General features: G+C 42.1%; 1 protein-coding gene across 2 annotated transcripts in view; it reads right to left on the bottom strand.

Moving 5' to 3' along the window:
- Positions 1-25,650, bottom strand: part of PPFIA2 (PPFI scaffold protein A2) — a 600,314-nt gene that overhangs the window by 221,489 nt on the left and 353,175 nt on the right. For both annotated transcript variants that reach the window (XM_090042615.1, XM_090042614.1), the window contains exon 5: positions 18,215-18,379. In XM_090042615.1, coding sequence (XP_089898741.1) covers positions 18,215-18,379 — 165 coding nt within the window. The remainder of the gene's footprint in view (positions 1-18,214; positions 18,380-25,650) is intronic.

The raw sequence follows: 25,650 nt of genomic DNA on the forward strand, positions 1-25,650 counted from the left end.
CTGTCCCTAAGGTCTGCTAAATCTACTTCCTTCTTCCCCTTTCCACACTTCACATTCTCTCTGCCACCCTTCACAGTCCAATCCATATTATATTGTTTCCAGGTATGGATTCACTGAAAAGAGCAGGAAGGAGCACCCTCACTTTCACTGGCAGTAATGGAAGATGGCAGCCATTTTGATTAAGGGGAAATTCAAGAGATAGCAGCTTTACAACCTGTTATTATGAGATCTAGAAGAACACCCCAGAATTGTGAGAGCCATGATAAAATTGTTAATGCTAGCAACAGTGGGATATGTTGTCACACGACTTCCTGACATGACCACTTCCATAAGAAAAATTGTGAACCCACTTACTAGCACGCATGTTTTCCAGGTGTAAGCACCTGCTCATGTGCTTAAAATATAGTTTCATAGTTTCTAGGGTTGGAAAAGATCTGAGCAGATCATCTAGTCCAACCCCCTGCCATGGCAGGAAAGAATACTGGGGTCAAATGACCCCAGCAAGATGTTCATCTAACCTCCTCTTAAAACCCACCAGGGTAGGAGCCTGCACCACTTCTCTTGGAAGCTGGTTCCAGACCCTAGCCGCCCTGACTGTGAAGTAGCGCCTCCTGATATCTAACCTAAACCTACTCTCTGCCAGCTTGTGACCGTTATTCCTGGTCACTCCTGGCGGTGCTCAGGGGAACAGTGACTCCCCAATGCCTGCTGATCCCCCCTGACTAGTGTATAACAGGCCACAAGATCCCCCCTCAGCCTTCTCTTTTGGAGGCTGAACAGGTTCAGGTCCCATAGCCTCTCCTCATAGGGCTTGCCCTGCTGTCCCCTGATCATACGAGTGGCCCTCCTCTGGACCCTCGATGCTGTCCACATCCCTCTTGAAGTGCGGCACCCAGAACTGAACACAATGCTCCAGCTGCAGCCTGAGCAGTGCCGCATAGAGGGGGAGGATCACCTCTTTGGACCTGCTCGAGATGCATCTGTGGATGCATGCCAAGGTGCGGTTGGCCTTCCTAACTGCCTCTCCACACTGCCGGCCCATGTTCATCTTGGAGTCAATGATGACCCCCAAATCCTTTTCCGCCTCCGTGCTGACAAGAGGGGAGTTCCCTAACCTGTAGGTATGGTGCCGGTTGTTCCTCCCCAGGTTCATCACCTTGCACTTGTCTGTGTTGAAACCCATCCTGTTCTCATCCGCCAACCCCTGTAACCTGTCTAGGTCAGATTGTAGCCTGTTGCATCCTTTCAGTGTGCCCACGTCCCCCCACATCTTAGTGTTATCAGCAAATTTGAACAGGGTACTTTTTACCCCCTCATCCAAATCACTGATGAAGATGTTGAACAGTGCAGGCCCGAGGACCGAGCCCTGCGGAACCACACTGCCCACGTCCTTCCAGGTTGAGAAGGACCCATCCACTACCACCCTCTGGGTACTGGCCCTCCAGCCAGTTGGCGACCCATTTGACTGTGTGGGTGTCTACATCACAGCCCCCCAGTTTCTTAATGAGAACGGGGTGAGAGACAGTGTCGAAAGCCTTCCAGAAGTCCAGGAAGACTATGTCCACTGCTACCCCTGCATCTAATGATCTGGTGATCTGATCGTAAAAGGCCACCAGGTTGGTCTGACAGGACCTCCCACTGATGAACCCGTGTTGGTTGCCCCTAAGCATGTAGTCCCCTGCTGGCCCCTCCTAGGTGTGTGCCAGCATAATTTTCTCAAACAGCTTGCCTAGGATCGAGGTAAGACTAACCAGCCTATAATTTCCCGGGTCCTCCTTCCTCCCTTTTTTGAAGATGGGGACCACGTTGGCCCTCTTCCAGTCATCTGGTACCTCACCAGAGCACCATGAGTGCTCGTAAAGCCGTGCCAGGGGACTTGCAATGACCTGGGCCAGTTCCTTTAGAACTCTAGGGTGGAGATCATCCGGGCCGGCTGACTTGAATACGTCCAACCCCTCCAGAAGCTCCCTAACTAAATCCTCGCTAACCCGTGGCCCAGGTGGGCCTCCCCCAGGGCCCGAGGGGGGCCCAGCAGGGAGGTGGCTGTTCTGGTCCCTACTTAGGAAGACGGAGGCAAAGAAATCTTTAAACATGTTAGCTTTGCCGTCCAGTGTGACAACCAAGTTTCCCATCGCGTCCTGCAAGGGCTCCACATTACCTGGGACCTTCTTTTTACCCCCTACATATTTAAAAAAAGGACTTCTTATTGTCCTTAATCTGGGAAGCTAGTCCTAATTCCATCTCTGCCTTGGCCTTCCTAACTACCCCCCTACATCCGCGAGCAACTACAGAATAGTCCTCCCTGGTGATGATCCCTCCTTTTTAGCAAGGAGACATTCCCAGATGCTTCTGGTGAGCCACGGAGGCTTGTGTGCTCTCCTGCTCCCTTTGATCCTCGTTGGGATTACCTTCCTTTGGGCTTGGAGGATCGTCTCCTTAAGGAGCGACCACTCTCCTTAGACACCTGGCTCCCCTCCCCTCCGGGACCTCAGCGCTTCTCCAACTATTCTCCTTAGCTCATTGAAGTCCACCCTCCTAAAATCTACGGCTGCTGCCTTACTGCATGCCTTTGCCACCTTGCGCTGGATGGTGAATTCCTGCAGGCAATGATCGCTCTCGCCCAGGTGGTCGAGCACCCGCAGCCCCCTCACCAGGTCATCACCCGTGGCCAGCACTAGGTCCAACAAGGCGTCTCCTGGGTTAGTTGGAGGTCCTGCACTCTGACCAAGAACCTACGTGAGCATTCAGACCTGGCTGACTGTTCTTCCCAGCAGATGTCTGGGAAATTCAGGTCCCCTATGACTACCACATCCTTAGCCTTCACTACCTCTGTGAGCTGACCCCATATTATAGTATGTGCCTATGGACTCTCAATAGTATTGGAGAGAATCACATATTACGACTGCAATCTGAATGTTTACCCTTTAGCTCTGAACAAAGCAATAGTTAAGACTGAATCTTGATCCTTTTTATATAGAACTACTGAACACTGAAAAGCTGGAAGGCCACATCCACTGCTCCATTTCAGGCTGACAATCTCAGGTACAGCAGGCCCTGTTTTTAAAGGGCAAATAGGAGAAGCTGTGCCTGTTCCATGACTTACAGGAGCACAGCCACTTTACTTCTTACTGAGCCACTTTATTTCTATAAAATTTTTCACTGTAGATCTACTGGCAGAAATAAAATAGAAAGTGATTTGACTGAAAGTGGTTTTATTCATTTTCCTTTCAAAATAAATTAACAAAATTCTTCCCCTGTGAGTAAGTATCTTTTTTTATTCCGACTCACCTCACAATCTTCAGTTGTTGGCCGCTGTCTGTTCTTCCAGTCTGACCTCAATTATATCATCTGAGGACAGTTCTGCTTCAGCCTTATATTTCATCATTTCCTCAGCTGACTGTTGAACTAACACACTCGTGACCCCACAATTACAACATTATAACTATCTCCTAATACTGGATTGCTATATACAGTAGACAATTAGGGCAGGTACAGTTTTTAACTTCACCAGGAAAGGGAGGGAAAACCTGAAAGCATCACTCAGATGTCTTGAACTTTGGGAGATTTTTCCTCTTAAGATGTAAACTTCTCTTTGCTGTAATTATGGTACCCCATGATCCTGAACTATCTGCCTCATAAAATCTGTTATGTCTAGATCTGCCTCTATATAAATGGAATAGATATTCAACTTACTAAATGCTGTTTCTCAATTTAGCTTTTAATTTTTCTAGGTCAATCTTACTTTGATTTCAATGGTGTTTTGAGTAAGGTGAGCTTAAAAACTGAGTAAGGATTTCAGATTCAGCCATTCATGTTCTACAATAGAATTCAGATTATCTGTGGAATATTGGTGAACACTCTATAGAAACTTGAAAATAAGCTTTTTTGTGAGCTATAGTTACTTAAACAAAATGTAATACTACATATCTTTTGCTGAGCCATATAAATTAGGGCTATGCGAAACAGCTGTTTCATTTTGGATTCAGTGTTTTGGAGGGACAGTGATTCATTTTGGCATTTTGAATCACTGTCCCATTTCAATTCGGTCAAATCTGTTTCAGAGTTTCAACGCTGTTTCAGTGTTTCGGCCATAGGTCATAATGGGGAATCACTAAAATGCCTATAACATTGTCATTCCTTGCCTGATTCAGATGCAGGGATGGTAGCCCCTTCTCAGGGCATGAGGCCTGCCAAGGTTCAAGGAGATAGGTGCAGGAGTTTCTGTGAAACAGTACCTCAAACTGTTCAAAACAAAAGTGGTATCATTTGTCCGCACACAGCTCTGGTGCCTGTGCCCCCGAGGAGGAGTCTGGCACAGCCCCACAGCCCTCTCAGGAGGTGCGTGCCCCCGGATCTGCATGCTAGATGACAGCTGGCTGCTGCTGCCGGCTGGTGCCAGCTCCAGCACTGGATTCTTCTCTGCACTCGGTGCGGGCTACGCCAGGTAGACTTGGGGCAGCTGCTGTGTGGGTGCCAGGCCGGGGGGCAGACAATCCCTGCTGCTCCCTGATGCACTGGGGGCTCTGCCACAAGCAGCCAGAGGCCCCAATCACCAGTGTTGCAGCCAGTGAGTGCAGGGCTTTAAAAAAACAACAACAAAAAACCCCTCACTCACCAACTGCAGGAGTGGCAAATAGGACTTCTAGGTGCTCGTAGCAGAGCCCCCCAATGCAGTGTGGGGTAGTGGGGGTTGCTCCCTCTGCCTGGCACATGCGTGGGTGCAGTGTGGCTTGGTAGGGTACTGCACACTGTCCAGGTGCTGGGGCAGATCCACTTGTCAGCTGAAGCTCCTGGTTTGATTCCCCAGCTCTCTGGTCATTCCCCCAGCTCTTTCTGGGGGGTGTGGGCCCATGGATCTGCATGCCGGGTATTAACAGACTGCTGTTGCAGTCTGGGACCAGCAGCAGCACCATAGTTTTCCGGGTGCTCAGCACAGGCTGCGCTGAGCAGCTGCCACTGGCCCCAGTCTGAGGTGGCAGCCTGCTGAAACCCTGTACATAGAACAGGGGCCCATGTCCCCCAGGAAGAGCTGGGGAAATTATCAGAGAGTTGGGGGAAGTGATCAGAGAGCTAGGGAATCAAACCAGGAGCTACATGTCAATTTCAAAGCAGTCCTTCCCTGCTTTTTCCTCTCCCTCTTCATTTTTGTTTCCCTGCAAACCCAGCTCCAAAACTCTGAAATTCTCCCAAACAATTCTGAAATGTTTTGGAGCCGATTTGTTCTGATGCCTGAAACAGATTTGGTGCTAAAATCACCCGAAACACCTCAGAAATGAAACAGCTGCCAAAATTTCACTCAGCCCTAACATAAATCATGCTGAACTCTGAAGTCTAATTATGACTAATGACTAATTGCATCTTTAAAACTTTACAACAAACTTATCATGTATTTTACTTCCCCTTCCAAATTTATATTACAAAAAATGCTGCTTTAAGAAAAAATGCCATTTGAGATGTAAAAGTATGAAGCCTAGATAAGAAGATTCTGATTATATATCTATTTACATATCTGATAAATGTTACTAAGGCCCCTACCAAATATTCAGATAAAGGCACTATGGGACTATCTACACAGTGGTGCTTCCTGACATGCCACATGTGCATGGCAGAAAGAGTGATGCTGGGATCACACATCACATCCCATGGCACATCACAATTCAATGAGCTTCCCCCTCATTGGCAAGTAGCAAGCCCCCACGACTGGGAGTTCCCTCAGCTGATGGGGCTTTCAGCGCCAGACATGCACCATATGGGAGCACTAGCTGTGGATCAGCCCGAGTTTGCCACATCAGAAATGGGCCATCACTACCTTACCATAAAAGGTATTTAAATGATACTTGCCTCCTTTGGCATGGGTGAAGTGTAACTAAATAAGGATTCAGAAATATAGTGAATGAAAACTATTCATAGATATTATGATAACACAGCATAGTATATATGTCTATTTTACTTCTTTCCTCTCTGGTACTGAAAAGGTATTCCTTCATCAAGGCCTTCTTAGATGCGACTATAAACCACTTATCCTGCTTTAATTCCTAGCAACTGCTTCTCATTTTAATCCCTCACATGCTAATTCCCACTTGATATATAACTGTTAAATACCGTATTTTCCCACATACAGTGTGAACTCAAAAGCACTTTTTTCCACCTTGTTTTTAATTAGCTTGTTCCTCTGGGATTGTTTTTCTGGTAGCATGTGGTTCTATGGTAACTTTTGCTGCATTGGAAGCATTTTTGCACCAATTGCCACTAAGAGAATCGAGATGACAGGCAGAACAGAAAAATGTCTTTTTATATCACTAAGCTCACAGCTGGTGGGGTATTAAGAAGCAACCAGCACAGCTTTGTCAATGGTACATCATGCTTAACAAACTTGGTGTGCTTTTTATGACCAGGTAACTAACCAGCTGGACAAGAGACATGAGGTTGACATCATTTACCTGGACTTCAGCAAAGCCTTTGATCCTGTTTCCCATGAGATTCTCTTAATTAAGATGTAGGGTACTGGCTTAGACCAGTCTACAGTGAGGTGGGTTGGCAACTGGCTCAGAGGCTGAGCTCAGAGAGGTGTAATTGATGGGATGCCCTTTTCCTGGAGGGCCACCTCCAGTGGTATCCCCCAGGGATCAGTGCTTGGGCTCATGCTCTTTAACTTCTTTATCAATGACTTGGATGAGGGAGTGGAATATGCAATGATTAAGTTTGTGGTTGACACCAAGCTGTGGGATAATGCGGGCACATCTGAAGGGAGGATAAAGATCCAGGACAACCCTGACAGACCAGTCCAATGGGCTGAACACAATCAGATGAGGTTCAATAGGGGCAAGTGTCAGGTCCTTCATCTGGGTAGGAAGAACCTTAATCATAACTGTATGATGGGTGGTGCACTGGCTGACACTGAATCTGAGGGACCTCAGGGTGACAATTCACCAGAAGATGAATATGAGCCAACAATGTGATGAAGGCTCCAGAAAGGCAAACAGAACTCTGGCATGCATCAGTCGATGTGTTTTGAATAGTTCCAGTGAGGTGTTCCTCTCCCTCTATTCGGCATTGGTGAGGCCACAGCTGGAGTACTGTGCCCAGTTTTGGGCACTGCACTTTAGGAAAGATGTGGATAAGCTTGAAAGGGTACAGAGAAGGGCCACCCATATGATTAGAGGCCTGGAGAATAGGCCCTACTAGGAGAGACTCTGGGATCTGGATTTGTTCAGTGTGCATAAGAGAAGACTGAAAGGTGAGTTGATAGCTGGCTACAAGTATGTCAGGGGTGAACACCAAGATCTAGGGGAGCAACTCTTCAGAAAGGCACCCCTTGGGAGGACGAGGACCAGTGGGAACAAGTTAATTAAGGAAAGATTTAAGCTAGACATAAGGAAAAACTTATTTTCCATGGGGCTATTTAGAATCTGGAACACACTCCCAGCAGAGTCGCCATCCCTGGAGGCGCTCAAGAAGAGGCTGGATAAGCACCTCCTTGAGCTCATTTGAGCCCAATAACGTCCTCCACATAGGAGGGGACCAGACTTGATGATCTTACAGTCTAGAAAAACCCCAGTTTTTGTTTTGTTTTATTTCAAAATGCATTCCCTCCCTTTCCCCAACCGTTTCTGACTTTTTCTCTCCCTCGCTATTCCCTATAGATAAGTATAAGTGAGCTAAGACATAGGATAAGCTTCAGCATTTTATTTTGGTAACAAGTTGTATTTGTTTTGTTTTTTCTCCTTCTTTATATTGTATAATTATTATGTTTATATTGATTTTTGCTGTTCTATATTACTGTTTTAGTGATACTATATAATTTAGGCCTACCTATGTAAGTTAGCATAAGTCATGTCAAGTTTTCATTTTGTTTGTCAAGTCTCCATCTTGTTCCCCATGCCCTGTTGTGTAACCTATGACTCATACCTACCCCTCCTGTGTAACTTGGTTCCTGAATAAATGGGGATGAATGAGGGTGCTTGAGAGACAATGGCAGTAGGTCTAAAAAAACCTCCTTCTGAATGACAGAACCACCAAAACCAATACCTGGACCACAACCCAGCCATTTGAACCACCCTCAGCATTCAAGAAACAAAAGATGAGGCAACCCACCATTGTGTCAAGGCTGCATATGCTCTGTAAGAACACCTGGAGCCCTCTGGAACAGGACTGACATTCCCTGGACAGGCCCTTCATAGGAGATCAAAGGTAGTCTGCCCCATAAAAAGGGGTAGTGAAGACTCTCCTTGGAATGCCTTCTCCATCTGGACCAGCACTATTCCACACCACCTATACACCCAGAGGCAATGCCAGCGACCCGACTCTGAACAACACCTACTGGACAAGGACCTCTTTCCAGCCTGGATAGGTAGCTATCAACCCATCCTCTCTTCAAGCAAGGACTTGAACTCTGTTTCTCTTCCCTACCTGGACTCCAACCCTTCCACAGAGTTTCTTTCTCCTGCTGCCATTGTGAGTATGTCTGTGTGTGTATATGTGTGAACCAATAACTTCATAGGGCTTAGTAGGGTGTTGTCTGTTTAATAAACCTGTTATTTTGAAACCCCAAGTTGGGTTTTTGTCCATTTTCTGACTGTTTCCTACTTGACACCACTTATCTGCCCCCACAAACTCCCAGTTGTCTGCCTCAGTTTCTTTCCTAGCTGTCTCCCCCTTGCCACCGGGCTTTTCCCTTGTGCCAGTCACCTCAAGTAACCATGGGGCCCCTTGACCTTAAAGAACCCCAAACCTCAGGTCCTCAGTCCAGCTTCTCTCTAGGTTCCAGCAACTTTCACTCCTTACATTTTCTCTCTCACCTTAACCTTCCCTCAGGTATCCCAAGTACCCCAAACACACACACACATACATCCTGTACCATCCAAGTTAGGAACTTACCTGTGTGTATGTGTAGGTGGGTGGTATGTGTGTGAACTGATGAATATATACACACACACATATATATCATCGTGTGCGTGATATATGAATTAGTGATCTGTGTATGTGTATGGAGTGTGTGGGTATTGACAACTGATTGCTGTCTAACTTTTGGTCTGTATAGTGTGTTTAGGTGCTTGAATTGGTGACAGGTATGCATGTGCCTAGGCTGGTTTGGATGTGTATGGGCTTCAGTTGGTAGTGTGTGTGTGTGTGTGTGTGTGTGTGTGTGTGTGTGTGAAATTGTGTCACATCCTCCTGTCTAACAGTGCAATGTTGAGAACCTGACAGTTGGCCTGACCCCACAGAGCAACAACAGGTCCCTTCCGGTCCTTCTATTCTATGATTTTATGAAGTTTTAACAGTTTTGATACAATAATATAAATAGATATGGCCAAAAATTGATACATGCAATAACAAAAAATGACAACGTAATAGTACCAGTGATATTTGTTAAGGTAGAGTTTTTCTTCTCCATGGAAATACTAAATGTTTCTTCCAGGTGCACTTAAAAAAGAAAATATTTTAAATCTCAATTATTCCTATATACTACAATGAATATTTCCAGACAGGGCATTATAATAATGGGAAAATAATTGCTAAGCCTTTTGAATATTATTAAAATAGTGTACATATGAATAATACTGTTTGAAAGGCTTACACAAATACTTTTCTCTTTCACTTATTACTGAAGGGTGGTTTTAACAAGTCACTTATAAAGTAGCTTTGGATGACACCAATTACATTTCTTTTTCTTACATGTTCCCCTCATCATCCCTATATGTAATACAGTCAAACTGAGTGTTTGATTTTTGTCTGAAGTTGACCGAACTCTTGTCAGATCTCATAAAATAACTAGAATAGGATTGATAGCAATTTAGAGTAAAAACTTGCTACAGTCATAGTCACCTAAAGTTGCCTATTGAGTTCAGTAGAGCAGGATGATGCCTTTAGTGAGTACATAGAATGCAGGCCTTGAAGAAATAGCCAGATATGGCAAGAATTGTTGCTGGTGACCTGGTGGTCAATGACAGTAACATTGTGCTGTCTGAGCAAGCATGAAATTAGAGCCCTAGTATACGCCTGTGCTGTTATGCTGTAGCGAGTACCATCTCTGAGAGAAAAATTAAAACATAAGCCCTGATTACATATTGTTATTAACGAGTTCAAAGCAATCTCTGCAAAAATAAGTTATCAACCTTGGCCTCCACTTATTTTTCCATTTAGAAATTTATAATTTGCCTAGTTGCCACCCTTATTTTTTCCCCACTTTCCCTCTTAAAACTCTGTTTAGTTTTACTCAAAAAACTATTAGAGCAATGATTATTTTGGTGATTGATATATTGCATATGTAGGAACTCTTGCATCCAGAAGTCAAACACAGATACTACTGTAGTAGAATCTGGTTTCAACACCATACAATAGTGTTGCAGAAAGGAAAAGAGTGAGTTGAAACTGTAAATTAAATGTTTCAACTAGGCCAAAATGTACAACCCTTTTGAGGTGTTTTTTTTATTAGGATTTCAAATGTAATATGCTTGGAAAAAGATTCAGTTTTGATATTTCAACATTTCATCCTAATATGAGATTAAACAATATGTCAAAAAATTGGAATTGTCCTTAGGATGGAAATTCCATTTTCCAATAAGTTTTACTCTTGATCTATTTCAAACAGTCCATACTTCTGAGCCGATGTGAACTGATAGCTTAGGTGGAAGTATACAACGTTTATGAATGCTGTAAAACAGAAGTATCAAACTCACGCCTCTAAAATGGATCTGGGTAGAGGAGCTCATCATTGGCCAGATCCAAACTTTAGGGAGCTACAGGCTGGATCTGGGCTGGCAGTCACAGCAGGGCAAGCAGTGGCGCAGCTGTTGCTGACTGCCAACCCCCTTCCTGACCTGCATGCTCATTGAGTCTCTGTTGGTAGGAATTTAGTGGCAGTCCCAGTCTCTATCCCTGTAGCTCCACAACTGAATTCCCAGCCTGTCTGAGAGACTTTCCTATATTTTCAATAAATTTCTTATGAAAACAGGATCATAAGAAAGTTGGGCTGGAAGATGCCTCAGGAGGTTATTTAGTACAGACCCCTGTTCAAGGCAGGACCATTCCTAACTAAATCATGCCAATCTGCCTGACTTGCTCTGGAAAATTTCCAGGATTGGAAATTCCTCAACTTCTCTAGGTAGTTTGTTCCAATTTTCACCACTGTCAGTCAGAAAGTTCTTCCTAATTACCACCATAAATTTCTAGTTTGAGGCCCTTGTTTATAGTCCTGTCCCTTACAGTCACAGAGAAAAATCTATATCCATCTGCTTATAATCACTCTTGAGTTATTCAAAAATTGTTATCAAATCTCCCCCTCAGTCTCAAGACTACGTAAACCTAGTTCTTTCAGCCTTTTATTTTATAATTCATGCTTCCCAGGCCTCTAATCATGTTTGTCATTCGCCACTGGACTATGTCTAATCTGCCTACATCTTTCTTGAAGTGCGGGGCTCAAAACTGGATATAGTATTCCAGGTGAGACCTCACCGGTACTTTAAAGAGAGGAAGAACAACACACCAGCACTCTTGGTGAATCCATGCTGACTGTTCCTGATAATCTGGATCTTCTTCAGGTGCTTTGAAATAGATTCTTTGAGCTCGGTGATCTTTTCTGGTATGACAGTCTAACTGACTGGTCTGTAATTCCTCAAACTCCTCCTTTTTCCCTTTCTTAAAGGGATATGTGCCCTTTTCTAATCATCTGGGACTTTACCCAACCTCTGTTGGATCACAAAGACAATAGTCACTGGATCTGAAATTAGCTCAGCCAATTCCTTCAGTACCCTAAAGTAGGGATCAAAGTTATACAGCACTGTGGACCGGATAAGTTTCATGGGGCCAGTCTATGGGCCAGATCAGGCCCATGGACCTACTCTGTATGCCAGAACCAGTGTGCAAGACACCTGCTCCAGCTGTCCAGGGTAGCACCATCTAGGGTGACACTGAGTGCAGCATTGGCCCTGAACTGGACATGTCCCAGGCTCTGCACATGGGGCTGGTCCACCATAAGCCACGTGCAGCATATGGATCAACTCAGACCGAAAGGCAGCACCAAGGGGCTGGATGATGGAAATTTGCCACCCCTGCCCTAAAATATATCCCATCTGGCCCTGCTGATTTGAAAGCATTTAGCTTTTCTAAGTCATCCCTAACCTGATCTTCCACTATGGTAGTGAAATACTGGAATGTACACCTATATACTACTCCAGATCATCAGGTTTTCCTATAGCCTGTGACACAGCATAGTCATTCTTCATTAAAGTTATAGAAATGCCCGTGTCAGGTATGCCTGACTGCATTTCAGATTAGCTTTATGTGGAAAATTAAAAAAAAACAAACAAACTTTATTTCTTGTTTTTTAGGTTGTTCTCAAAATGCTTTATAGAAAAATGATGACTCATTGCCTTTCAAGAAAAAAAGCAGCATAAAGATGTTCAATACTACACAGACACCACACTTTCCCTTTCCACTAGACAAATGTAGCTTTATATATATATTATATATATCATCTTTTAGTACACTAGTTTTGAATTAGGCACATTTTGTATTTTTCAAAGTTGTGGTTAATGAAATGTCCTCCAAGTGGGATTTGTGGATGGCTAATTCTGCTACTTTAACTTGAAAAGAGAAGACCAGACTATGAATATGATGCATATTTCTGTGGAATAAACAATTTTAAATGAGTGATTACTGATGCTGACAGTTACAGGAATAAAAACTAGATACCAGTTTTTGAATAACATCAATTCTTAAAAGTTTAAATGAAAATTTATCTTTACACATACACTATAAATAATCTTTTACTTAAGGACTATACCAAAGGTGCTTTTGCATATATCCTAAATGCTAAAAACTGTACAAAATAACTATGAAAATGTTTATTTGCTGAATATTCACTTATTCTCATGACTTGTACATTATGGAACAAAGGACCAAAAACTATAATATACTTCTCCTATTTCTTTTATATTTTTCAATCTTTTAATGCTATGAAGAGAGAGAAAGGAATCATACCATAAACCCCAGTACTCTCAAAAGGATATTATTAATAATACAAGGTTATGTAAGTCCTGGCTAAAAAGAAAGACTTAGTAAACCTAAATAGTTCAGGGAAATTAAAAACCACTACACTCTTATTTACCTCAACAGGGTATCACTCATCTCTAACTAAACACAGATAAACTACAAGCCTGACTTGAAATAAGTGTAGGTAATTTTTATATAACATCAAACATGCCTGTGAGTCAAATATAGGCATCTTAATACCCACCAAGAGAACATGTATATAGAAAGCCCAGGAATATCACCAAGAAAAATGCCAAACCCACTTGCTCCCGGTTGGTATGCAACAGGAATTAGTAAGTATGTGTCCATAAAAGTACAGGAACTACGCAAAATCCAAGGGATTTATGGTGATAACTTTTGTCAGATCAACTCTACACTTGGGAGGGAGGTTAGACAAGCTTTTGGGCACCAAATGCCCTTACTCAGATCTTTGTGAGCCAAAAACATCTTCCTTCACACAAAGGATTAGCCAGCGTAGTGAGCTCCTAAGCACATGTCCAGAAATGCTGTCAGGGTCTTCTGTGTGTTTCCTGGTGAGCACCTGGGGCTGCGCAACAACAGCTATATGACCTAATTGGCACTCTGAAGTAGGAGCAAGTACATGGCACATGCTTTTGGGCAGCACTACCTTAGCAGTAGTCCTGAAATACCTCAAACTTATAGTGCAAGTGAGAATAGTCTATAAATATTACTAATGTATTCTTAAAGTTAAAACTAATCAAATACTCACTTTCAGTGATTGGATTCAAAATCCTGCAGAACTTTTACAAAATATGTGGGTGCATTTTAGAAATCTATGCAATGAATCTTAAAAGAAATAATTTAAGAACAAGATGATGGTTTTTTGTGACAGTTGGAAGCAGCTTTGTTACAAGCAAGTTTGAAGGTGTCCCGGCCAGGTTAGATGAAGGAATAAGATAAAACGCTGACTCACACTCGTGCCAGGGTTATTCTTCACTGCACTCTTATTCAAAGAGAACTTGAACATAGGCTTAATTGCATTCCTGAACAGAGATGTTTTCCAGATTTGGGGCCTCAATTAATGTATTCCCAGGCCTTCTTAACCATCTTTTATTTGACATCCTAATAGATCCCTTCGCTCTGCATTATTCACTAAAGGGTCTCAGCTGACAACTCATTTTTCTGGAAATAAACTCTGGACATGGGAATTTTCTAACGGCTATATGAGTACTTACCCTGATATTCAGAGTGATATCATACTGAGAAAAACACTTGTATTACAGGTAGTAACTATTTTTTTTAAAGAAAAGCAATAGCACTACTGTCTAATCAGGAACACAAGCTGATGTTGTCTTTTCATTCACAATACAATCACAGTAAAATTAACCACTTTATGATATGCCTATATTTTCTCAGAAATAGCCTTTTTTATGAAGTATACAATGCCCACATGCACATACATGCATGGACAGTAAGCTTCCTTAATGGAGTGCTTAATGGAGAAAGGCCAGAGGTATAATTTACACAGAACTGTTTTGCAACACTGACCAATACTGACCACAAAAGATGCTTACTGTGAACTAAGATCCTTCACAGCTATGGCATATACTTTCTCAGGGACTTTCTGGTAGCCTAAGTTCTTTATGGCTAAGTACAGGCAGTCAAAAAGGACGAGGCAAAATTAATTTAATCGAGGCAGCTTCCTCTAAGTGATAACCTACTGAAATGACATTCAGTTTTCAATTGGGAAAGCCAGGGAAGGCCTGCACTAACCCAGACCAATACGCAGGGGGTGCTAGATCACATCTTCCATCTTGCTGACTATAGGCAATGTGTAGGGGCAGCATTGGGGGGGTGGCACGTGCCCCCCCTGAGAGTGGGGGTGTCAAGAGACGTGCCGGCCGGTGCCCCACCAAGATTGGCGCTGGCTGCGGAGTGGGGACACTGAGAGAAGTGCTGGTGGCACTTCCAGTTTTGCTGCTGGTGCTTCTGGGGTCAGCGACTGGCCACTGGGGGACCCCCCAGGTTGGTGATCAACTGCTGGTGTCTCCTGCCCAGACTCAGGAGGCACTAGGCGCCCATACTCCTGGCAATTGCCTGTCTACCCGCAACCCCCCTTCCTAGCTCCTGGCTGCTTCAGCTGCTGCCACAGCAGGGAGAGAGAAGTCTTCCCCTCTGGGTGTTTGCCTGTGCAGCCAAGCATGCCCCTGCCTTGGGGGGTTTCTCCACAGCCCAGAGTGCCCCAGTCCAGGGCAGCCCCAGGGAGCTGAAAGGAATTCTTCCCCTCTTGAACCCCAGACCTAACTACTGCAAGTCTCAGGGACAGCCTGGGGCAGCCTCAGGGAGTGGAGCAAAAGTCTTCTGCTCCCCTGCAATTAGTTTTACCTCAGACTTGCAGCAGCTGAGGCAAGACTGCCTGTTGAGAAGCAGGAGAATTTTCCCCCATTCCTTGAGGCTGCCTGAGCCTCCCAGGGGCTAAGGAAAGCACCTGTGGGGTTTGGGAGGGGAAGAATTCCTTTCAGCTCCCTTGGGTTGCCCTGGGCTGGGGAGCCCTGGGCTGCAGTGAGGGGAATCCCCCTTGTGCCCCCATGCTGGGCTGCATGGGGAGGCACACAGTTGGGAAGACTTTAAAGAAGCCTTATGGAGAGTGCAAGAAGAAACAATGTGCAAGAAGACTAGCAAGCATGGAAGAAGACCAGCTTGGCTTAGCAGGGAAGTCTTCAGTAAACTAAGTTGCAAAAAAGGAATCTTAAAAAGGAAGTGGAAACTTGGACAAATAACTAGGGAAGTTTATAAGAGTGCTGCTCGGGCATGCAGGGATGAAGTCAGGAAGGCCAAAGTGCAATTGGAGTTGCACCTAGCAAGGGATGTGAAGGGTAACAAGAATGGGTTCTACAAGTATGTCGGTAGCAGAAGAAGGATCAGGGAAAATGTGGGTCCTTTAGAGTGGGGGAGGCAACCTTGTGACACACGATGCAGAAAATGCTGAACTGCTCAATGCCTTTTTCATTTCAGTCTTCGCGGGCAAGGTCAGCTCCCAGACTACTGTACCAGGCAGCACAGTTTGAGGAGGAGGTGAGCAGCCAACAGTGGCAAAAGAACAGGTTACGAACTATTTAGAAAAGCTGGACGTATACAAGTCCATTGGGCTACATGGGATATGTGTGTGTGGGGAGAGCGTAGGGGTCTGGACGCTGAGGGTGTTGGCTGATGGTGGCTGAAGGTGCTGAGGGAGCTGACTACTGTGATTGCAGAGTCACTGGCCATCATCTCTGAAAACTACTGGTGATTAGGAGAGGTCCCAGATGACTGGAAAAGGACAACATAGTGCCCATATTTAGGAAGGGAAAAAGGAGGATACAGGGAACCACAGACCAGTCAGCCACACCTCAGTCCCTGGAAAAATCACGGAGCAGTTCTTCAGGGAATCCATTTCTAAGCACTTGGAGGAGAAGAAGGTGATTAGGAAGAGTCAGCATGGCTTTACCAATGCTATACCTTGATTTTAGCAAGGCTTTTGATATGGTCCCCCACATTCTCACAGGCAAGCTACAGAAGTACAGGTAGGATGAATGGACTGTAAGATGCACAGAAAATAGGCTGGAGCATCAGGCTCAGGGGGTAGTAATCAATGGCTCAATATCTAATTTGCATCTGGTATCAAGTGGAGTGCCCCAGGAATTGGTCCTGGGGCTGGTTTTGTTCAATGACCTGGAAGATGGCATAAAGTGCATCCTCAGCAAGTTTGCATGACACCAAGCTGGGAGGAGTAGTAGATACACTGGAGAGTAGGGACAGGATTCAGAGTGACCAAGACAAATTAGAGGATTGGACCAAAAGAAATATCATGAGGTTCAACAAGGACAAGTTCAGAGTCCTGCATTTAGGATGCAACAAACCCATGTACAGCACAGGCTGCTAGCTGACAGGCTGGGCAACAGCTCTGCAGAAAAGGACCTGAGGGTTAAATTGGACAATAAGTTGGATATGAGCCAGCAGTGTGCCCTTGTTGCCAAGAAGGATAACAGCATACTAGACTGCATTTGAAGATGTGTTGCCAGTAGACTCAAGGAAGTGATTCTTCCCCTCTATTTGGTACATCTGGAGTATTGTGTTCAGTTTTGGGCTCTCCACTACAGAAAAGATGTGGACAACTTGGAGAGGGTCCAGCAGAGGGAAACAAAAATGGTGAGGGGCACATGACTTCTGAGGAGAGGCTGAGGGAGCTGGGTTTATTTAGTCCAGAGAAGAGAAGACTGGGAGGGGATTTAATAACAGCCTTCAACTACCTGAAGGGGGGTTCCAAAATGGATGGAGCTTGACTGTTTTCAGTGATAGCAGATGACAGAACAAGGAGCAAGTTGCAAGTTGCAGCAAGGGAAGTTTAGGTTAGATATTAGGAAGCATTTTTGCACTAGGACAGTAGTAAAACACTGGAACAGGTTACCCAGAGAGGTGGCGGAATCTCTGTCCTTGGAGATTATTAAGCTAACAAAGCTTTGGCTGGGTTGACCTAGTTGGGGATGGTCCTGCTTTGAGCATGGGGTTGAACTAAATGACCTCCTGAGGTTCCTTCCAACCTTCATGTTCTATGATTCTATTCTCCCTCCCTCCTGTGGCAGCCACTAAAACAATCAGCAGCTGAAAAGGGGGAGGGAAAAAGGCTGCCAAGGGTCAATAAGCCCCCACCACAGGGGCTTTCCCTCCCCCCATGTGCTGTGTAGACCCTGCTAGGGGGATTTGGGGGTCTGTTCCCCTGCCCGCCCCACATCCCTGACAGACACCTGTAGGAAGCAGGCTAAGGAACAAAGTGGTGAGGCAGCCCATCCTCCACTGGATCAGACAGCATAGCCCAGGGCTGCAAAGCATCCTGGGATGCTGGGGGACTGTGAGTTAATTTTATCTAGGAAGGAACCTGGGACAGAACTTCCATAAACCAGTTTGACAAAAAATCAGCCAAGTCTGATATTTTATCCAACCAGGTTTATCTTAAACTGGTTTTGGCTATTTTGAAAGTGATTTATGTGCACTGAACTTGTGTTCTGTTACAGGTTTAAACCAGTTTCCAATCATTAAAACTGGTATATGTTTAACTTCTGTCCCTAGCCTATGTGTAATACATACTCAAAGAAATGAAAAAAATGATACTGATACTATGCTATCCAAGGCATGGCAAAGCAAGCAACAGAATCTTTTAAGTAAGCTTCTTTCCATACTGTACCTTTTCATCCAAAGCCTTGTGGTGTTCAAATAAAGATTTCAGTGCTTTGAGAACCTCGACTTCACTGGAAACTCCTGAGGGGGACTGTGCTTGTCGTTTCACCACTGTCATCCTCAGTGACCTTTCATGTCTTGAAACAAGGCACTCCAAATGCTCCAGTAGCAGCTATTGGATTTAACATAAATATATTTTAATTCATTTTATCTAAAGTTCATAAGGCACTATTAAGACAAAATGTACAATATAAAAACACAGAGGCTTTGGCAGACTCATTGTAGTAATCAATTAATCAGCATTCCATGATAAAGAAGAAAGTAAAAGGTTTTTTGTCATAACTTCTGCTCCAAAATTTTCAAAGCATAAAATTACCCTATTATAATTTTTTGTTGTCACAAATATATATAAGTGCATTAAAGTTAACCATGGTAAATAATGGAATGTTAAAACAAACTAAGTAAAACAACTCACCAACTAATGCAGTCTATTATTTATGCTTGAAAACTTAGTCATCTAATTGTCATTTTATTTAGTTTACATTAAAACATATTTTTAAAATGAAAAAGCAAGCAATATATTTTACCAAAATTTTAAAATCATATGTTGATTTTATTGCCTTAACTGATTCATGTTAATAAGTATGCTCTAAAATATTTTTTTTATCATTAACATTCAGAAATACTAAAATATCTGTATATGTATGTCTTTATGCATTGTATTATAATTAATCATAGAAGTCATTCCTTATCTACATTATATCTGGCTTAAGAATATGTTGAACTTCTTTTTCTGGTATGTCAAAACTATATATATATATTTCTACATTTTTAAGTAATGTGACTCCTATTTTTATATATCTGGTTATGAAAATGAAATAGTTGTGAATACATTTAATTTTAGAGGTCACATTATAATAAAGCACTGTAATGACTCTATAATTAGGCTTCAACACAAAATTATATCTGAGATGTTTAACTAGAAGCTTAAAGTTCACATGCTTATTACTTTGATGAGATTTGTAATACATCTACTATTAGAACACAGGTATATTAATACACATATGTCTACACCATAACTTTGCAAATATTATAGATAGTGATACATTTATGAAAGAAGCATAACCAGGGGGTAACTGTATCACAGTTGTAATGCAACTATACAGAAATTATAGTACTTTTATTTAAATGGAAATAATTCAGGTTTCCTGTTAGATGTTCCTTAAAGGCTACATCTTATTTGCACCTCTCCAATAGTTCGCAACAACATGTCCGGTTTCTAGAAATGTAGTATGTGTGCATGTGAGCGATTATATGCGGATGACCCTCAATGAATATCATGCAGCTGAAGAAAACAGCAACATATTTAACCATTCTTAAATTAAAGTAATGGGCCGGATTAATCAAAAGCAAAATAGGTAGAAGGAAGGGCATGAGCTGGATCTCCTGATCCCTAAGGGGCTGGAACACAATTTAAGAACAAGATGATGCTTTTTTGTGACAGTTGGAAGCAGCTTTGTTACAAGCAAGTTTGAAGGTGTCCCGGCCAGGTTAGATGAAGGAATAAGATAAAACGCTGACTCACACTCGTGCCAGGGTTATTCTTCACTGCACTCTTATTCAAAGAGAACTTGAACATAGGCTTAATTGCATTCCTGAACAGAGATGTTTTCCAGATTTGGGGCCTCAATTAATGTATTCCCAGGCCTTCTTAACCATCTTTTATTTGACATCCTAATAGATCCCTTCGCTCTGCATTATTCACTAAAGGGTCTCAGCTGACAACTCATTTTTCTGGAAATAAACTCTGGACATGGGAATTTTCTAACGGCTATATAAGTACTTAAGAGACCTGATCCACAGAATTGTGTTATATATATATTTCTAAAAAACTGAAGGGAGTTCCTGTTTTCTCTCTCACGATCTGTTGGGGTGATGCTTATGGCAGAGTTATGTTGGCTGACCTGAATCCATTTGACTTGGGTAAGTTACTTAGCTTCTCTATGTCTTAGTTCCCCTCTTTTTACAGAACGGCAATAGCTCTTCCCTACCTCACAGGATGTGAGGATAAATACATTGTGAAGATTGTGAGAGGCTCATTTTGTATAAATGAGTGGTCATATAAGTATCTGAGAGAGATATTGTGAGGGGATGGGAAGGGAGGAAATGCTTCTAGAAATGGTTAATTAAGGTAGATATATTGCAATATTTGGCTTTAGGTTATCTAAAGGATTGAGCCCCTCTATTTACCTCAACAGGTGAAACCCATACTAAGTGATGTTGAGGAGGGTGCCTCCATAAGATGAACATGGAATTGGCCAGATATCAAACAGAGATCACATTGCACCATCCTAAGGAAGTGCGCTCCATTTGAAAAGCTTGAAGGAGACTGAAATAAAATAACTCCCATCAAGTCTTTTCTGGGGAAGAATAACTCTACAATACTCCAAAGCATGGGCAAATAGCTAAACTTCATAACATTTCCAAAATCTTTTACTTTTAGGTCTATTCCCAATGACCAAAAACAATTGTCTGCATCAGCATCAGTTGTTCCAGTAAATCCTTATAGAGAGCTGCCTGAAGAAGTGAAGAAAGCACCTATGCTGGTATGTGTTGGCTACTTCTTATCCTCTTTAGATAGTTTACATCTTTCCCTTACGCAAATCAATTTGGTTTTATATTTTAATCTGACAGGATTCTCTAGTGAAAGACAGATCTGAGGTTCCATCTCCATGCACAAATTACAACCGTCTCCTTGCCTGATAATGTCTTATTAAGAAATCTGTCCTAGTACACCATATCCTATCCAGATACAAGATAAAATGGGGCAAAACATGGAGCTTTTTCTTAAGAAGTTTTGTAGATAGAACTTCATGTAAACAAAAGATTATAACATGCTTGGCTTCAAGACTAAAGCATGCTTTTATGGTTAATTCAGTACATATTTAAATTTTCAATTAAACCCACTGTGTCAGTTATATATCAAATTTACTGAACAATTCCAAATGGTATTAAATATTAGTATTTTTCATTCTTTTGAAGTTTCAGAAAACTAGCATGTTGGCTTTACTTAACAACGGCCGGAGAAAATGAATTGGAAACAAGACAAAGTCTCCAATGTGCTCTGAGAATATGAAGGAGAAGCTGTATCCCCTGTCTCCCCCTCTATACATAAACACACAGACTATATATATTTTTTACTGGCAGTTTTAGGAAATGTGCAAGCAAAACAGGCATATTTTCATAAAAGTAAAAACAACAGTTTGTGATTCAGTAGCAAAAAACTTTAAAATCTTTTTAGGCAATTAGTTAATGAGTGGCTGGTACCTTCCTGAAAAGAATATCTATTCAAAAGCAGTCTGCTTCTATCAGCAAGGCTAGTATGTTCAGGTAGGACTGCAGATGGAAGCAGAACTCTTAAAAACTCTGTCTTTTAATCAGGTACCAAAAAGTGAGCTGTTTTCTGGTAAATTTGAAAGTCTGTGTCTAAATGTTCAATTACGTATATTGAATTATCAAAGCAAAAATGTGCAATGATGTGTACATAAGCGTTTTGATTTTTCACAGCATAAGGAACCAAGTTAATTTACCAGGTGGTATCTTCACATATGTCTCTTAACCATAAAAATACGTAACACATCCAAAGCCTATACTTCAGAGTGAACTATACTTTAGAGTGAACTAGTATTGTAAAGACTTGGGAAAAGCTGCCCCCAAATCCTCTTGTGTTAAATGATATATGGCTAATTCATTCATGAAATGCAATACATACGGGCTAGGAACAGAAGTTACACATAAACCAGTTTAAGTGATCAGAAACTGGTTTAAACCTGTAACAGAACAGAAGTTCAGTGTACATAAACCAGTTTCAAAATGGCTGAAATTGGTTTGAGATAAACCTGGTTGAATGTTGTATCAGACTTAACTAATTGAGGTCAAAGCATGGGCACTGATAGGCTCTGCTCGTGCACCCGGGACTGCAGCAGCTAGATGCCAGTAGCCTGAGGGGAAAGGACAAGTTTTAATTCCCCTATTGCAGGCAGAAGCAGTGCAGGCACTGACACAGTGCTAGCTCCATCCCATGCTGAAGATCTCTTCAGGCAGGACCCATGCTGCAGCACCTGGTTGAGCTCTTCAGAGGAACAGTGAGTGGTGTGCAATTCAGGAAGCAAAGGGGGCAATCAATAAGAGGGGGTGTTTCAACCAGTATTAAGGGGCCCTTTTCTCCCTCCCACCCCAAGCTTTACTGCAGCTAGAGAGCCAGACAGCAGGGCAGGCACAGAGTAAACTTTCAGCTCCTAGCCATGCTGTTGCTCACCAGTCCTTTAGTGGTAGGTCTGAGTAGTGAACATTAAGAAGGGTATTAACCCTTAATGTGTGACTGCTTACAAAATCCATATCTTTAACCCAATCTAACATTCCTTAGAGTTAGTATGTGCTATTTGTAACATGTCTATTGTGTCTTATAGAAAACTTCGTGTTTGAATAACATCCTAATATTGCTGCAAAACCCACACTGTAACAGTTGAATAATTTTTCATAAATTACAAGTAAAACCCAACTTTAATTAACAGCATGCACTTCTGCAGATACCCTGCACCTTCAGACTCTTTCTTGCTGTTTTGACAGTAGAATGACCATTGGGACGGGTGTGGGGCCAAAACAAAAAAAAAGGGAAAAAAAAAAGGAAGATGGAGCTGTGGCCACAGCAACATGCATGCTAAATGCATCCAAGTATGTACTTAGGATTTTTCCACTGAAACACATACTTTTTTTGCCAATGTAATATAAAGAATCTGATGGGTAATTCATCTTTACTTTTATGGTTTGTACCATGTCATAAGAACTGCAAGAAGTAATTCGTCATCTACTGTTGCTAGATTGATTCTTTGCTCTTCCGTGTCAGCCAGACATACTGAGTTAGTCATCTGCTCACGGCAAGATCACCCCTGACTAAACCATTTCAGTCAAGTGTTTGTCTAACTCTCTCTTAAAAACGTAAAAAGATGGAGATTCCACAATGTTCCTAGGTAGTCTGTTCCAGTGCTTAACCAGATTCATAGTGCAAAAGTTCTTCCTAATATCCAGCCTAAATTTCCCGTTCTACAATTTAAATGACTATTTCTAGTCCTGTGGCCATAAAGAATAGTCTATCTCTATTCTCCATATAATGACTGTTCAGGTATTTGAAGACTTATCAAATTCTCCCTGTCTTCAAACTAAATACTCCTAGTTCTTTTAGTCTGTCCTTATGAATAATGCTTGTCCTGAGCAGACAAAATGATCTATGTAGCCATGTGTTAATTGTGACATGGCTCCTGCCTGAGTCTTTACCCTTTTAAGGAAGGAAGGATGAGGACACTACCAGAGCCCCTGCCCCCTTGACTCCTGCACATATAGACCCTTGTCACTTTTCCTCTGCTAAGGGTTACCACTAACAGTATCAGTAGTGCCCCTATGGGTGACCAGCAGGAGGGAGTAGTTAGATGGATGTGCCTTGGGAAACTTTCCATAACATCTCAGATGTGCTTCTTGCAACCAACAGACCTCCTAAGCCAACAGGCCAGACCAACAGATGGATGCTAAACCCCACAAAGGGGAGACACCAACCAGCACCACCTGTTGTGGTTAAATAGTCTTCAACAGATATGGAAAAATACATATTAATGAAATAATTTATTATAATTTTAGATGATCAAGAGCATGCCTTTGCCTGTACTAAATTTTAGGAGATACTTACAATTATTTCCTATGCATGTTTGAGAAACATGATCTCTCTCACTTTGGCTTTGGTTGCCTTTGTAATTAAATTAAATGAATAGTTTATACTGATTATGGAAAGCCTGAGGAAACCTCCGCTGGGTGCCCAAGGTGTCCTTAGCCATACTGATAGTATTCACTTACATATGTGTTTATTTAGCCTCTAGAATGCTGTTTCTTTTACTTCTATTTTTTCTTTCACACCTACTATTATTTTTGTTATACTATGTTTTGGAAGATGTATAACGGTGTTAGTATTGTGTTATTGTGATTCATGCTGTGTAGAGAATATCTGAGAGAAGATTTAAATTAGAAATTGTAAGTGTGTGCTACAAGTGGTATGGTGTCAGTCTAGGAACCATTTAATCAAAATGCAAATAACTAACAACAGCATCTTCCAAAGAACAAAGTACTTCCCCATACACAAGATACCATTTTGTTACACGGTTTTTGGTTGTAGCCATGTTGGTCTAAGGACATAGGCAGGCAAGGTTCTTTGGGTAGATGTGATATCTTTTATTAGACCAACTGAGTAGTTCAGAAAAAGTTCTTTGCAAGCTTTTGGGTGCAATCACGCTTCTTCAGGCATAGGGAACCTCTGCTGTTCTGAGACTCCATGGAATGAGTCTCAGAACAACAGAGACTCCCAATACCTGAAGAAGGGTGAATGCACCCAAAAGCTTACAAAGAACTTTTTTTCCAACTTCTCAGTTGGTCTAATAAAAAATATCACATCTGCCCAAAGAAACCTGCCATTTTGTAATGGATGTTATGTTTAGCTTAAGAAAATACTTTTTTACATTATAGAAAGAGATGTGATTGTATAAAAGAATTAAAAGGTATTCTTTATCTAAAAAGGTAAGGATTTTGGAGGGTAACATCTTTTATTGGACCAACAGGTCTTTCCACATGACGTTTTAAAAATGTTTACTTAAACATGTGTCTGGTTTTCTCCCAGACCTGAAGAAGGGTATCTTGTTCCCAAAAGCTTGTCTAAGATCTCTGCTATGCAGTTGATTCAATAAAAGAGCTCATCCAAAAAATTCTTCCCTCTTGCATATTCCTGGACCATCTCAGCTACAACATTGCTCCAACACTACCTTCCTTATTTAGGACATTCCAAAGAGAAATGATGCTTAGGATACATTATAACACCTGAAAACTTTGTAAAAAAGTGGGGGTTTTTTACCCACTCTTTTTTCAAAAAGAAAAAATCCTGTTTTAATTCACATGATGAAGTATTTCCTTCATTACATTTAATTACTTTTTTCTATAAAATTTAAGAGGAGAATAATATATAGTTTCAAAATAACATTATTTTAAAGGAGAAAACCTCTATCATGCCTTAATGCTTTCTGTGCAATCTTTATTTGCAAGGATCTCATATTTAAATGAAAGTCATTCATATATCATATTTTCTCAGATACCACATGTCCCCAAAAAACCTGCACCTTGTTTGTGGAGTGGCAGAATGAAAAAAAAAATCCAGAGTTATGGCCGCATAGAGCAGTGCAGAGTCTACTCTTCAGCTCACTCACCTGCCCTTTGCTGATCAGGCACAAGCTAGTTTCAACTTTTTCACAGCTAAATTAACAAAAGCTCTTGGCTGTCAAAAGTTGAAACTGTATCTGTGATGAAGATAGGACTCTATGGGAAGATGCTGAATTTAGAAAAGAGCTAAAA

Source organism: Crocodylus siamensis, chromosome 4 (assembly GCF_052110815.1).
Source record: "Crocodylus siamensis isolate JL-2025a chromosome 4, ASM5211081v1, whole genome shotgun sequence".
NCBI lineage: Eukaryota > Metazoa > Chordata > Crocodylia > Crocodylidae > Crocodylus > Crocodylus siamensis.